At 44.5% G+C, this 14,361-nt stretch overlaps 5 protein-coding genes across 5 annotated transcripts; 4 read left to right on the top strand and 1 right to left on the bottom strand.

Moving 5' to 3' along the window:
- Window positions 1-121: 121 nt before the first annotated feature.
- N7508_009912 (uncharacterized protein) lies at window positions 122-966 on the top strand (the record flags this gene model as incomplete). The annotated part of the gene is made up of 2 exons (XM_058467972.1): window positions 122-370; window positions 475-966. The coding sequence occupies 2 exons, from the start codon at window positions 122-124 to the stop codon at window positions 964-966; spliced, it is 741 nt and encodes a 246-aa protein (XP_058315818.1).
- Window positions 967-4,733: 3,767 nt separating this feature from the next.
- On the top strand, window positions 4,734-5,219 carry N7508_009911 (uncharacterized protein; the record flags this gene model as incomplete). Its single annotated transcript, XM_058467971.1, has 2 exons — window positions 4,734-4,821; window positions 4,873-5,219. The coding sequence occupies 2 exons, from the start codon at window positions 4,734-4,736 to the stop codon at window positions 5,217-5,219; spliced, it is 435 nt and encodes a 144-aa protein (XP_058315817.1).
- A 265-nt stretch (window positions 5,220-5,484) lies between these two features.
- Window positions 5,485-6,270, top strand: N7508_009910 (uncharacterized protein; the record flags this gene model as incomplete). Its single annotated transcript, XM_058467970.1, has 1 exon — window positions 5,485-6,270. The coding sequence occupies one exon, from the start codon at window positions 5,485-5,487 to the stop codon at window positions 6,268-6,270; it is 786 nt and encodes a 261-aa protein (XP_058315816.1).
- A 3,494-nt stretch (window positions 6,271-9,764) lies between these two features.
- N7508_009909 (glycosyltransferase family 32 protein) lies at window positions 9,765-10,760 on the bottom strand (the record flags this gene model as incomplete). The annotated part of the gene is made up of 1 exon (XM_058467969.1): window positions 9,765-10,760. The coding sequence occupies one exon, from the start codon at window positions 10,758-10,760 to the stop codon at window positions 9,765-9,767; it is 996 nt and encodes a 331-aa protein (XP_058315815.1).
- Window positions 10,761-12,230: 1,470 nt separating this feature from the next.
- N7508_009908 (uncharacterized protein) lies at window positions 12,231-13,685 on the top strand (the record flags this gene model as incomplete). The annotated part of the gene is made up of 4 exons (XM_058467968.1): window positions 12,231-12,371; window positions 12,576-12,628; window positions 12,834-12,974; window positions 13,541-13,685. The coding sequence occupies 4 exons, from the start codon at window positions 12,231-12,233 to the stop codon at window positions 13,683-13,685; spliced, it is 480 nt and encodes a 159-aa protein (XP_058315814.1).
- Window positions 13,686-14,361: the final 676 nt, after the last annotated feature.

Here is a 14,361-nt window from a genome sequence, read left to right as displayed (position 1 = left end):
GCATAACTTGCGGTCTCTCAGCTTGGGTCCAGACGACAACCCAGGTTTTCTGGAGAATCTCGGCGGCTGTGTACTGAATCTAACCAGTTTCACCATAACACGGTACTGCAAAGAGACAGCCATGATTCATCCAGAACTTGACTCATTCTTGCTTTCATTTCATACCCTGGAAAGTCTGACTGCCAAGGGGTATGTTCCTTCAGTACATGCTGTGGCTAATCATCCAGATCTGAAACGCCTTTGCCTGCATGCGATCGAGCATCCTGATAGAGAAAGAGAAGTTCTTAGTGGGAAGGAGATCGGCATCTTGGACCAGTCGTGTCCCAATCTAACTACACTGGAGGTTGACATGAATACGGATGGTGAATGGGTTAGTTTCATCAAATATTGAGCTTGGGTTAAGCTGACCAGAAGCCCCTATAGCCTAGCCGACCCATTGATTGTTTGGCAAAAGGCTTTCTAAACCTTCGCCAGCTATCCATTCATGTCGAGCTGGGAGTCCGGCAAGTGGAGTTAGAATGGCAATTGCAGCATCAGCTAAGACGACAACTAGAGCGACAATTGAGACAGCAGCTGAGGGAGCAATATGCGGACGAAGACGACTCGAAGGGTATGGATCAAGCGGACCGGATGCATCTAGACGACTGGACGCACGAATCGATGCTGTCGGTGTTGACCGAATTCAAAGCACACGAATTTGGAAAGCGCTTCTTTGGTCGGAGACATGAGCATTCAAGTCTTGAGAAGATAACATTGAGGACAGGCGAGAAATTATGTGGATCTTCGCGAGAACGGAGAAACTATCTCCCCGATGAGGGTCAGTATGAGAAGATTTTCGAAATATATCCTCCTCCAACAAAGGAGAATGAGCCATTTCTCAAAGAAGTGGAGTCGGAAAGGGCTAGGATGACTCGAGAAATGAACGAAGGACTCGATCGCAAGTTTGGGCCGCTCAAACGTCTCTGAGGAGTGTTTCGAAAGAAATAGGGTGAGCAATCCTCTTGTGAAAAGTCTCCATGAAGCAGTGTTCAGGTTCGGCACTTCAATAGTCAATGGTTGTGTATCCAATTAGCCTTTGGGGAGGAAGCGAGATTCCATAAGGACCTGTAATTACTTTTTATGGAATGCCACAGAGAACTAGATCGACCATAAGCACGCACTACTTATTTACAGAGAGTATGATAGCTTCAGCTCGTGCTGACGACTATTTATTGATCCTGATTCGAGCATCTATCAGTCTACGTGTTTCGGCCATACGGGGAACCTCCCCAAATGAAGACCCTGGATGTTGTTCTCACGCCAGCTCAATACAAAGAAACTCGTCGCATAACTGTTTCCGTGGATCCCCAGCACGGTTGTGGGGTGACTCTTTTCCCACAAAAACCCTTCATTGTGATGAACCTGGCCTCCCATATATACTACAGGTTTTCCAAGTTGTATGCAATGACCTCAATGATATGCCCATTGCTTTCATAAATTTTAATTCTTTGTACACCGTCTGTACATCCCGCGATAATAACCAATCAATCAAAAATCTATTAATCTGTTGCAATAGATGGCTATTGTAATGATTGCGCAGAAAGTTCAATGCGAATGAACCAAATTCGTGGTCCTTGAACCAGAGTATCTGCGATGTTATGTAAGTTGGATTAATGAATCGTTACTGAGTTAAGATGCTGCTGAATGATTCTCACCTAATGTACACGCTTTTCCCACCCTGTATGTAATGTGCTGTCCATTTACATACCGGTCCACTTAATTTACAATTAAATGTCTCTGGCTATTATACGAAGTTTAAGACAAGTGAAGTACATACGACCACAGGGTGTGGAGAACAGGGCTTCCCGTCCGCTCAGCCGTACTTAAGCCACACGCCGGTAAGTTAGTAGTTAGGTGGGTGACCACTAGCGAATCCTTACTGTTGTATGTTTTTTTTTCCGTCTTTTTGTTGTTTTCCTCGCCGTTCTTTGCTTTTGAGAGCAGGCAATGCTTGAGCCAGTCCAATTTTTGCCGCGACCATGGAGAGTGATCTCAGATAACGTCCTGATACTTCTGTCCTAACTACACCGTAACAGAAACAACGTACCTTCAAGCATTAGACTACGCGAGTAGTCAAGAGCAACAACCTCGAGGGGAGAAAATTGGGTGTGAGGCTAGGTAATATTAGATACAATAAGAGGACGAAGGAGCGAACATAGCCTTTGAATGACGTCCTCAACGACGAAATGACGAGTCACAGTGAGTTTAGACAAGGCCCAAAGCGATACGCAATTTATTACTGAAATACCACAGCCGCACCGAAAGCCGTAGCAGCGAGTGATACACCCAGAACACTGCTCAATCCCTTCCACATGCTAGATTTTAGCGCGATTATTATCGCAAAGTTCGAAGTGATGCTGGCTTTCATTGACCCAGCCCCAGCCGTTCCTGTTGCTATGAGGTCAGACTGATGACGCACCAGCGATATGATAGGCTAAACAGAGGCTCCGACGAGCTTATCCGTCTCTGAACCGGCAAATGTTTTCGTTGTCACATTGATAGGATGCGAAGCAGTAATGATCTCGATGAGGTCCTTAGAGGTGGCTGAATTGACCGTCTAGGTTTTTGTTGGCGTGCCAATATCTGATAGCGGAAGAACACGCACACATCCCAGTCGCCTTTTGATCGGAGATGGTGGAGTAACAGCCGTATGTCCACGCCCACTACTTTGACTGACGAATCGGCTTGACGAACAGGTCTTTGGACTTGGAGAAAACCGGGGATAGACTTCCTCATACGCTCATACCGCCGTTTACTTGGACTTTGGACGCAGGTATTGGCTTTCGGGGTATGTGTCTGGAGCAGATATGACAGGCGATTAGAAATTAACAAAGTTATGTATCTATAGCGACAGTTGAAAACCAAGTCGCTCCTTAATCATTACGCTAACCCTATTCGCCGCGTCTTTCTGCCAGCCTAGTGACATCGGGGATGTTGCGATGGTTCTTAACGATCCGTACACCATAACCGCATCTGCCCATCCAAGATTGAACTTCTCACGAGGCAAATTATCAATACCCGGTAAAATGCCCTGTGCATGGAAGATCCTCGTAGCTGTAGCACGGAAAGCAGCAGCGCAGCGTCCTTGTTTCGCCGTGGAATACATATGCTGCTGTTGCGAGCAGCCCGCTTGAGAGGCACAAAGCAGAAAGACTGAAACATTCGCCGAGAGATGCATTTGGAAATTTCCTTGGTATGCATGTATTCCGATTGACGATATTGAGGGCTGACCAGAGTCGTAGGAAGGATTCCAAATGTTCTCGGTCTCATCCATCTCTTGCAATATGGATGAGTAGGAGGCTAACACCAAATCAGAACTATCGGCTAGCACCTTTTTAATTCGACTAGAAAGGCGATTGCAGTGGTAGGCAAAGGAACATGCTTGAACTAGAATATCCTCGGATGGTTTCGCATATTGACGGAGCCCGTTGATCCAGCCCAACACTTCTACGGGTGACTCTCGGCCGGCGACGAGCGCTTTGGCTTGCTAGTGCTGTCAGAGATACTGACAGAAAACTCCAGGTTCAAGATGTCTTACAGTGCAATAACAGACAAACCAGACGAGATTTCGCCCATCCTGCGTCGTGAATTGCTCGTAGCCCCGGAGATAAATTAAACTGGCCATGCCTTGACAATGGCGGTCTCCTTCCTCTGACCCTATCACTGATGTAAGGTGAGGATTCGATAGGAACTTTGGATCAATCAGTCCATTTGGCCTATAGTTACCCACTGGTGAATAAATCATACCTCGTACACCACAAACATCCAAATCGCTAACAATGTGCTGTCATCCTTGCATTGGACAGGATCATCTAGAGCTCCATTGACAGTTTCTAGTGCGCCCACATACGCCCAAATTCTGTTGGCATTTGCTGCTGTAGTCCCCGTTATACTAGCTATATATGCGCATGCAATAGCATTGCAGACGGCATAAACCGAGGAACCTGCTTCTGTACTGGATATAATGCGTGGAATGGTAGCGAACATGCTACTGTCTATGCTCGTATCGACTAATTCGACTGAGAACTTGTGTAGGTCCAATGGAATCACATGGTGGCTCCACACTTGGAAAGGCTCACTTATCATCTGGACAGAATGATGTCGCTATTTTTGTCCAAGTCCGCTTGGGCCGTTGGTGCATCGGGATTACGTATGATTCGACGAGAGTGCCTCGTTCTCGGTTGAAACGACGAAATGTTGACATTGCGGAAGCGCATGCTAGTCTCATCCCGATACCCTGCACATGAAATTCCTATTCGTAGACATTGGCTACAGGAAGGAAGTGCAAGATCACACTGGGGTCACATTTGTTAGTGGGTAAAATTCACTCGCCTATTCCATGACCACCGTACCTTGCAGCGTCGCTGTCGACACGGATAGCAATTGCGGCTATATTGACCGGTGTTCGGCATTTGCTTGGAGTTTGGCCTCAGTTAACTTCGACCAAAGTGATATACTATAATCGAACTTTTAAGGGAGTTTGAGGGGGATTTCAGAGGGGTCGATGTGTTTGTGTCAGCAAAGTTCAGCTTTGGCCCGTTAAGGAAATCGATTCGCTCAGTTAATAGCAGCTGCAGGGAAGATCATCTATACACCACACGCCCATGGTTATAAGAACGAGCATCTGGACAAGAATTTCTTTGATTTTCTTTTGCAGACTGAATTCTTGCACTTATAACTTGATCTCAGTCACGATGTCGCCATTGCCAGTTATCACCTGTGGCAGCACCGACCCCCAGGTTTTAAACGCTGTCAAACCTCTTTACTTACCGGAATACGAAGGTAGGAGAGAGAACAAAACCAGCCCTTGCTGAAGGCTAAAATCATCCATAGTTCTGCATAATGTCACCAGTAGCTCTTCGGGGGCAGTTGAGATACCCCTCTTGCTGCAAGGACTCACCCGTCCCCTCACCGCAAGGCAGAATTGCGGCAGCATGGACTGTTCCGAGCTGCCCGTGGCTGTCTTTGCAGGCGCCCTTTATGGTGATAAAGAAATCGACGAGATGCGCCAGGAGTGCCAAGGGCTCAGTTCTGTGCCTTGGCTAAAGATAGATATGACCGTACCAATACCACCACTTGGACCGGGGTATGCAGAGCATGTTATGCAGAGAATCAAAGCCTGTATGAAGAAGATCGAAGCCGAAGGAATGCTAGACCAAGACGGGGTGTGGCTTTATTGACAGATAGACAGGAGAGTACAATTATCGTGTAATGAAGCTAAGATGAGTGACTTAGTAACAAACACAAGCCTAGCTTGTGCGATGATCTAAAGATCTCTGTTGATCGTAGGCTTCCGGGTTGAGTGGGGCCGCAGATTCAGCCTCATCTCCGTAAGTTATGTAACCAAAGACTTTTTGCCAAGGCGCTTTCAGTCCATTTCCAATTTTGGATTCTTTTGCTTTTTATCTTGTCACCTCACGCGCCATATTCAGCACTCTCCTCCCCATGTCTCAATCGGTATCTTCCCCAACGGAGGATTCCGAGGAAGAATTGTTCCACCACCCTTCATGGCCCGAACAGTGGTCTCATCCCGAATTCACGGTTTCTCATGATGAACGCAGAGCACGGTGGAGACAACAGTCTTGGCAGCATGACGACCGTGATTCTGTTAATTTCATGAGAAGTGGCAAATGGCCCTGGGGCTTCATTATTTATCGCACCGTCTATACCCCTGAGTCGGACCAAGTATGGTCGGCTTGTCTCAAGGAAATCGAGGAATGCGTCCGCTGCGAGATCGATCTGGGCGGAAAGGACTTTCTAGATGAAATTCCTGAGAAAATTCTCTCAGAGACATTCAAAAACGTTGTTCTTGAAGATCAGGAACGCTGGGACTCCGCATCAGTGAAGCAGATTCGTGCTGACTTCATCGCGCACTTGGAATCACTCGGTTTGTCTGTTGGAGACGACATGCCTCGGTCATGTTTCTGTCTTTTTATTGATGATGCATGCTTGCAATCTATCAGAAATACATTCGACGAGCCTGAAAATAACAGGGGGAGTTGGGCTCCGCCAGGATTTGTTGGAATTATTGATCCTAGTTATGTTGAGGGTCGAAGCTATGACAACATGGAGTATCGAGGATTTATGCGAGTGCAAATTAAATGCCTCTTTGGGCTGATAGCCCGTCAATTACCTTATTTTTCTATGGAAGAAATTTGCCCGAGAATGTACCATGACATGCGACCCCGGGCCATCGATCCAAGGAAGATTCCTCTTTACACAGGGCTTTGATGGGTAAAATGGAGCTTATATATTCAAAATGTACTTCAAAAAACAAACCATTGCCTTTCCGTCCTCATCCAATTGTTTCATGAAGCCATTTGTCCCAAAGTTATTTCTTCTTCTTTTTTTTCGGTTATTGCAAGAAATACGGTAGCCTTATTGTTCACGCTCACATAAAGCATTACATTCCACATCTAACATATGTCTAACATGGATAACAGTACTTTCCCTTGACGTCCCGCTGTGGCTTCACATTACAGCGCCTGTCGGATATCTGATGACAGGAACAGAGCCACTACATTTGACGTCGCTACGCCATCACGAATCAGTTGAAAACACTCGTCCAAACGTAGTTGCAGTGAGTGGCGTTCAGTCGAATAGACCCAGTCTCATAGTAGTTACATGACGCTTCGCGTCTGTGGACACGGGTAAACAGACGATATAATGAGGGCCTGCCAGGCAGCAAACCATAGTGAACAATCGTTCTACGGGACTCAAGAGCGGGAACAATTCCGTCCCATTCAGACCCACCGACAGCATCCCAAGCAACCACTATGCCACGGCCTCCAGTCATTTCGAGCAGTTTTTATCGTAGTCCAACTTCAGATGTACAAAGCACGGATGACACATCGATTTGACTAAGTTAGTTTTGAGTATGAGCCCGATGAACCAAGATAATCAAACATACACCAGTATGATGAAGCAGGCGAATGATAATTTGCCCAATAAGGAACGTCGCAGCGTTAACAGCTACCAGTGCGGTACGAGAGCAAGACCCATATCATCACCAGCCTGAGAGATTGATGCCGGCCAAGAGCATTCGAATAGGACCTTTACATGGCGGGCCTGCGGTTTATGAGACTCGATAGCCACTACTATCTTTGCAGAGCCAAAACTCCGCGCAATAGCCCTGAACATTGTGGGGCTTCGGAGTTGATGTCTATTGACTTGGCGATAGTTCTCTTAAGTCAAGGTTCCATAGTAAGTGCTATGATGGGATGCGACGAAGGCTGAAGCCTTGAATTGATGTTTATCTTTGTCGACAAAGAGTTCTTATTGAAGTCGTTGAGATGTGGATGGCTCAAACATGGAGTTCGAGATACATACCGGTATTACCCGTACGAGAAGATCTATGTTCCAAAGTTTCATTGATCTCTTACTCCAACATGACCGCCGTGGTTTTTAAATTCCAACAAAGACCCTCAATGTAAGAATACTGCTGGGACAGTTTGTTACTCGTTAAACTTAGTATCAAGCCGCTGTGGACCGATCTTTTCGATAGACGAGATGAGTCAAACTAAGACTGTCCCTCTAAGATGGTTCATTGCACGCTGTAGAGTCCACGCTAGATCAGAAATGGGAAGGTGGAAGAAATCTTCCGCTGATACTCAAGTGTGAAATCGCCTCCAAAACTGAGAGATTAGAGTGTCCTTGCTCATTACAAACACGCGACACTTCATGCGGAAACCTTGGGAATGCTATCATCTACCGAGCAGACGTTAGCATATAGGCACTTACCAAGAATATACTATTGCAACGATCACGTGGAAATAATACGATTCTAGCGCATTTGCCATGTTTGGAAAAGTATTATCCAAACATCCTCGGCGCGCCAAGATGCTTGCTGGTATTAACACTCCAATTCCAGTGTCCAACCCTGCAATACTAATGAGTCCAAAATGGTGTCAGTTTGGGACCATCTAGCAGAGCCAAGGAAATTGAACCATGCTTTCAACGGAATCTGTATTCCAGTGTCCAAAGATACTAAAGTCGTTTTCCGGTTGGCGGGATTCAAGAATTGGGGGATTTCAGCTCTGAACAATGAATCTACGCCAAATACAATCCATGACGACCATAGTGGCCACGGATCTCCCCTGTCAACAAATTTTGGTCGTATGCTATGACGACTATACCCTTGATGAGACAATGTAAGAAAAATTATGGTTTCCACATTTTAAACACTCAAGCTAACTAGCTAACCGAGTTCAGGCGGTATCTCATCTTTTCCTTGGAAGGTTGGAAGACTGTCTCTTTCCGGGCAAAATCATGGCTGTTCTAGCAGAATGCAAGAATCGACGGGAACGTGGGAAAGATCGCTGGGGCGGAGTTTCACACTACACGGGCCAGCTATGCCGATTGACGGACAAGGTATGAAGAACTGATCTAAATTGTGGTATAGTTGAGAAAATGCCGAACGATATTTCAATCAAAGTTGAGCTCGCATTGCCATGGGGAGATATTCATTGTATTGCATTTTCTCTTCAGCAACTATACGACAACAAACGGTATCTCTGCGACATGGCTTTTCGAAATACGAATAAGGGGGATGGAAGGAATATTCGTGGGAGGTCCGTTCTTCGAAGGGCCTCTGTGCAAGACAGGAGGATATGAGGTGAATCTGTTGGTTGTACGAGGATGTCAGACTGGATATTTGTCGGGTTGCAGCCATATATTTCGCCTACTGTCTGATGTGAAATAGTCGTTAACGTAACACGTCTTACTATTATGGGCCACATGAGAATTTCAATGCTACTAATAAACCTTGGTCATGCTTAAACGGGATTAATTTAGTACAGGCTAATACAATCCTGGAAAACGGGCCCAATTTAAGTGGAATGCTCATCCTAATATCCAGAAATACATTGGTATATCATGTAATACAAGTGATTCAAGTAAAGGGGGATTCAAGACTACGGTAACGCATCTAAGACAAAGACTTGGCAATGCGAACAGGCTTTGCGATAAAAACAAGCACATGGAGGATGCGGATTCCAAGACATAAAAAGGACAAAGTGTACTTTGATCAATGCTCATAGTATTCCCGTCTTTCGGATATCATCAAATAGTTTGTTTTATCTTCAAGTATTACAGCAGTTCATAAGCGTCGGGTATATTTTGGTAAGTTTCACGGACATCGAAGGTAGATAGGACTTGTGTTGCCACGGAACGAAATATCATCCGAACAGCCTCGGAACTTATCTTGCCACCTAAATGCGAGTTATAAATTACCGCTACACTCTGCCTTACAGGTAGTAAGGGTTGGTGTGGAGTCTAGCGTCTCAAGGTAAAGTACTGCGCAAGGAGCGTTACGGTGATTCAAGCTGTTGCAAATTATTTCGCTAAATTGCGAGATATTTATCTTTCAGATTAATTGGTCAAAGTGAGATTCGGCCTTCTGAAAGCCTTTCAGACGGGAACGGGTGATCAGAGGGGCACTACAAGCCCAGCATGAGCTCGACTATTAGTGCTGACGGAATGTGAACGGTGTTGTTCATGCTCGTCAGTTGTTAGTTCTATTCTACTTGAGCATACACCTGCAGCCTTTGTAAGTTGTTATACAAGATGTGCGTCTCTATTCTGAAATTAGTAACGACGCGATGGGCTTCGAAAGGCTTCATTAGGTATATTTCTTGGAGTTTTATTGACACTCCTTTCCCGGCGCCAAGCACAGCCCAATCAATTTTCAAGCTTCTCGGCTCTGTGTGAGTTGTCAAACTCATTTCCTAGCATTGGGCAATCCGTGGCTCTGTACCTCCCCTGGAGTACCGTCTACCATAGTATCTCCTAACAACATAAATACTTCCTACTACCATAACAATACATGCAACGCCCTTTATATGTAGCCCCATCTCCAAATGATCCGCAATGTAATTCAGCACCTGTCCGTCCAACGCATGCCATGACCGCCCAGCAGCATGTTGTATCACTGTACCACTATACCCTTCGTCTAGAAGCCCCAAGATATCCCATAATGATCCATATATCCAGGAGTATTCTTTGAATGCTGCTGTCAACATCATAGGCCCCGTAGACCAGAAGACCTGTAGGTACGGCAGAGCTATCCATCGCGGCTTCAGACCACGTCCCCGCCGCTTTGCCTCATAAAGTAACCACTGTAGGACTGGAGCATCACGCTCAGCCATAAAGAAGTGATTACTTAGACCGAGAGTACCTGTTGTTGGGGAGAATATTGCTTGCAAGCCTAGATGTTGGAGGCATTTTATCTGCTCGGCTGACTCTGGATAAACATCCAGATCAGCGTAGATACCGCCTTCGGTATGTACAACCAGCAGTCTGGCGATGTCGGCACGTTGGATGTTGTAAGGGTAGTTCGTGTATGTTGGCAGCAGCCATGTGTATTTGGACTTGATGAGCTCAAGGACATCATCGTCAGTCCAAAGCTTGATGGTGTAATTTTGGGGCTCCAGTAGGGTCTTCCATGCCTCTTGGGATGGTTTTATCTTCGAAAAATATTCTTGGATGTTGGCTGTCTTCCATATTTGGTGGACAGTGTTGGGTATTCCAAAGTCAGGGATATCGGTCAAGTTATCGCGAGGTTCGAGAGCAGTGCATCCGTTAATTATTTTGATAGTCTCGGACAACCCGCTGGTGAGAACAGGATCTCCAGCATGGCTGAGACGATAGGTAGCAAAAACCGTGAGAGAGGTGGCTACCAGAACGACGAGCTTTCTCATCCCCTTTCCCAAGGAAGCTACCATCGTGATTCTCTGGAGATGGGATGCAGTTAGTCAGACGATGATGTGACATTAGTCGGTTGACGAATTCTTCACAAACCAATCTTTAAGAATAGAAGATGTGAATAAACTCGAATGCTTGAATGGCACGTTTTTTTTTCAAATGTGAGTCCAAAGTTTTGCAGGTCCCTTCTCCCATATTGCCGATCCCATCATCGAGTCCGTGAAAGAGCATGCATGTTTCATTTCGGGTCATAATTCATCTCCGACATATCTCTACCTCACCTGCTTTTCTCCGGCCGTGGAAAATTATGTCAGTCTTTTGATGGTCTTTGACGGTACTGTCATCGTAATACTGAAGGAATAAGTCGCTGCCTAGTTTACAATCCCTGAACTTTTTCCCCGTACGGGGCCAGTTTGCTAACCTTATGTGGATCAGAGCGTTGGCTAGTCGGCTTGAAACACTCAGACCCGTTGAGTTTAAGACATAGCGAATTGTATATTAGATCATACATGGGCAGTCGACATCTTACAGACTATTTATAAATAAAACATGCAGCAATTGAGCAAGCTCCTACTTCAAAATACTGCCAAGAACTGCTCATCTTTAAATTTTGATCTTGCTTCTTAGTGTTCAAGATGAGTAACTCAGTCGATGTACGCTCTATTGATACAATTGTCGAGTTTTTCGATTCTTACCTCCGTCTCCTAATCCATGATATAATTCTATCCTTACTGTTTTTGTTTCCAGCTGCTTTTCACAGGCTGTCTACTTTTGGATTTCATTTATCACATGCTCTACCGTTGCAACAAACCATCCTACTCTCTATGTTAATACTTGGCACGTGTACTATTTCAGCTTCGCATCGTCCCTGAATTTCAACAAAAAATATTTTCAAGTAGAATCGATTGTGAGACTTGTCGCTTAAGCCAGCAACTCAAATGCCTAGATCCATATGGTATATATATTTGCTAGTGTAAAGACGCATTACGGCTTTATGGTGACTGCGTTAGTTTTCAGACCAAATCTATCATTACTAAGCCCAAACTAACTTTCTTGAGCTTCGCTGGATCCACACCGCTTGTATGTAGATTCGGTACGGCAGTCTAGTACAGCCCTAAGGCCTCGCTCTGCCGGGAATGAGGAAGTAATATTACCGTATCAATACACTATAATATGGCACTACGTGCGAGTTTGCCCTAGTATCGAGTACGAAGTCTCCTCTTAATAAAAGTATATTAAATATTGTAGTGGGGGAATTGCTTACTGCATGATTCATGAATTAGCGGTGTATCGGATGACTTAGGCTTTTGTGATATATAAGTCTTCCTACTAGCAGGATAGAGACAGACACACTTTCTTCTTCACTACCACCTCTATGTGCTCTCCTCTCTTATATTCCTACTACCCCTAGTGGCCGACCTGGTTCGCAGACAGACAGGCAGGATCGAGTTCCCCTTCGTGTTCCCCTCTTCACTATATATTCCTCTTAAATGCTAATTCAGGTACATACGACCAGAGGGTGTGGAGAACAGGGCTTCCCGTCCGCTCAGCCGTACTTAAGCCCATTAATCTACGCGGCCAATTCTCGAGGCGCCCTGAAAATTAAAATAGAGAAAAAAAAATGTCTTAGGGTGAGTGTGGGTGATATGGGTGAGAATTCTGGAGACCGAGGTGATAGAGGTGAGAACGGGGTGAGAACGGGTGACAAGATGATGGATGTCTCTCCGCATAACTAGCCAGGGCAATAAATACCTGACCGAGGCATTGATTCCGGCTTGTCGCTATATTTTTTCTTTCCCCTAGTATTCAAGACTATGTTCCCTAAAGATCTCTAGAGAGCTCTTAATAAGCGTATTGCACTTGCCGCATTACGTGGCTTCACTTACGAGTATTAGACCGAGCGAGAAAGAGAGGATAATATTATATACTATAAAGCGCTAGCACCTACTATAGTCAATAAATATAATAAGTCCGTCTTAAACTAGACTCTATAAGTTATCTAATTGTAGCTAATAGGCGTATATTAATATTTAGGAGGTAGAGACTTTCTCGAAAGGAAGCGGCCGATACTAACTTTTCAAAAGATAAGCTAGATCTAACTCCGCAAATCTTGAAATCTTTTGCGGAGGATTATATTGCAACAAGAAAAAAACTTCCTTCACAGAAGACTACTTATCTAAATTTTATCAGCTTCACTTCGAGATAGGAGCGAGAAACCTCTCGCTCCCTTCCTCGTGAAATCAAGGATAATATCCTAAATATAAGACTTATACACTGGTTCGCTATAAATCATTCTAATATTTTGAAGTTCATTAGGATAGAGTTAACACCTAAGTACAATCTACCGACGAAGCCGCGAGAACGCTCCACGGTCACGGCTAAGGATATCGAATATCTTCTTCGCGGTCTTTTTGGCAACGATTAGCACGATTATAGATATAAGAGGGTACGTGTTTAGACTAGAAGTGCTCTCGCTATATTTTCTAGATCTAGTGCTAGGGCGGGTGCTATAGTTAAGTTAAGTGCTTATCGTAACTCTAACGAATATTTATACTATAGGGTTTGTGTTTAGCCTATACTATCAAATATTATGCTAATAAGAAAATAATAGTATATTATATTTAATATCAAATAGAGCCCTTAGACTAGTTCTCTAAAGCGTTAGGTAACAATCGATTTAGAGTTTCTAAAAGGATGGTATTGTCGCGACAATACAATTTTATAAGACTATAGCCCTATCTACACTATACTCAACCCTAAAAGCTGATTTAGAGTATATAAGGCCTAAGAACTAGTTCAGAGAACATCTAATTCTTGGGATGAATTTTGTTTTTTGGGTGATAGTGCATGGCATAGCTAACGGTGCTTTTAAAGGCCTTAGTACTATAGCAGAGGTTCTGAATGCAAAGCCACCTAAGGGTAGAGAATCATATACGCTTAAATAGGAGGAGAGTGTAAGAGATACTCCTTTTTTTCGAATGGTTACGCCAGAAGGACCTAAACAAAATAGAGCACTAACGTTCTCTTTATTGCGGCACAACTTTACAAGTCTGGCTCGTCGGGAGTGCTTCAGAGATATATTACACGTGCATAGGATTCGTGGTAGTATAGCAAACCGTATTGACCGTGAGTATTCCTTATTCCTTTATTGTTAGTGATAGAACTCTCACTAAACTCGTCTAGCAAAAGCATCCGAGGCGACATAGGGCTAAGCGCTTAACCATCAAAACCATGATACCTATATTAAATACCAATCCTCTATTAAGTCGCTAGATATCTAGGCGTTATTTTACGACTTAGAACCCGACTACGAATACCGGGATATAGAGCAAAGCATAGCTTACTACCGAGACCCTAACGCTCCCTAGCGACTTAATACGGCTGCTATCACTATATTTAGAGAAAGGGATAATATCAAGGAGATAAACGAGAAAATTGCGTCATTGACCTCTAGGATTGCTAGAAAACCTAAGCTTCATGAATAGCTTATAATTAAACGTACGTAGCTATATAACAAGAAAGCGAAGCTTCTGCTAGCTTAGAAGAAAGACTTTGTTCAAAGGTGGTAGGATTCTACGTACGAAGAATATATCTCCGGCAATGATTTCTTAGAGCGTGATA

The sequence above is a fragment of the Penicillium antarcticum genome, assembly GCF_028974205.1.
Source record: "Penicillium antarcticum strain IBT 31339 chromosome Unknown utg000009l_segment0_segment0, whole genome shotgun sequence".
Taxonomy (NCBI): domain Eukaryota; kingdom Fungi; phylum Ascomycota; class Eurotiomycetes; order Eurotiales; family Aspergillaceae; genus Penicillium; species Penicillium antarcticum.
Note: the sequence above shows the minus strand (reverse complement) of the source record. Positions and strands in the feature narration are given on the sequence as shown.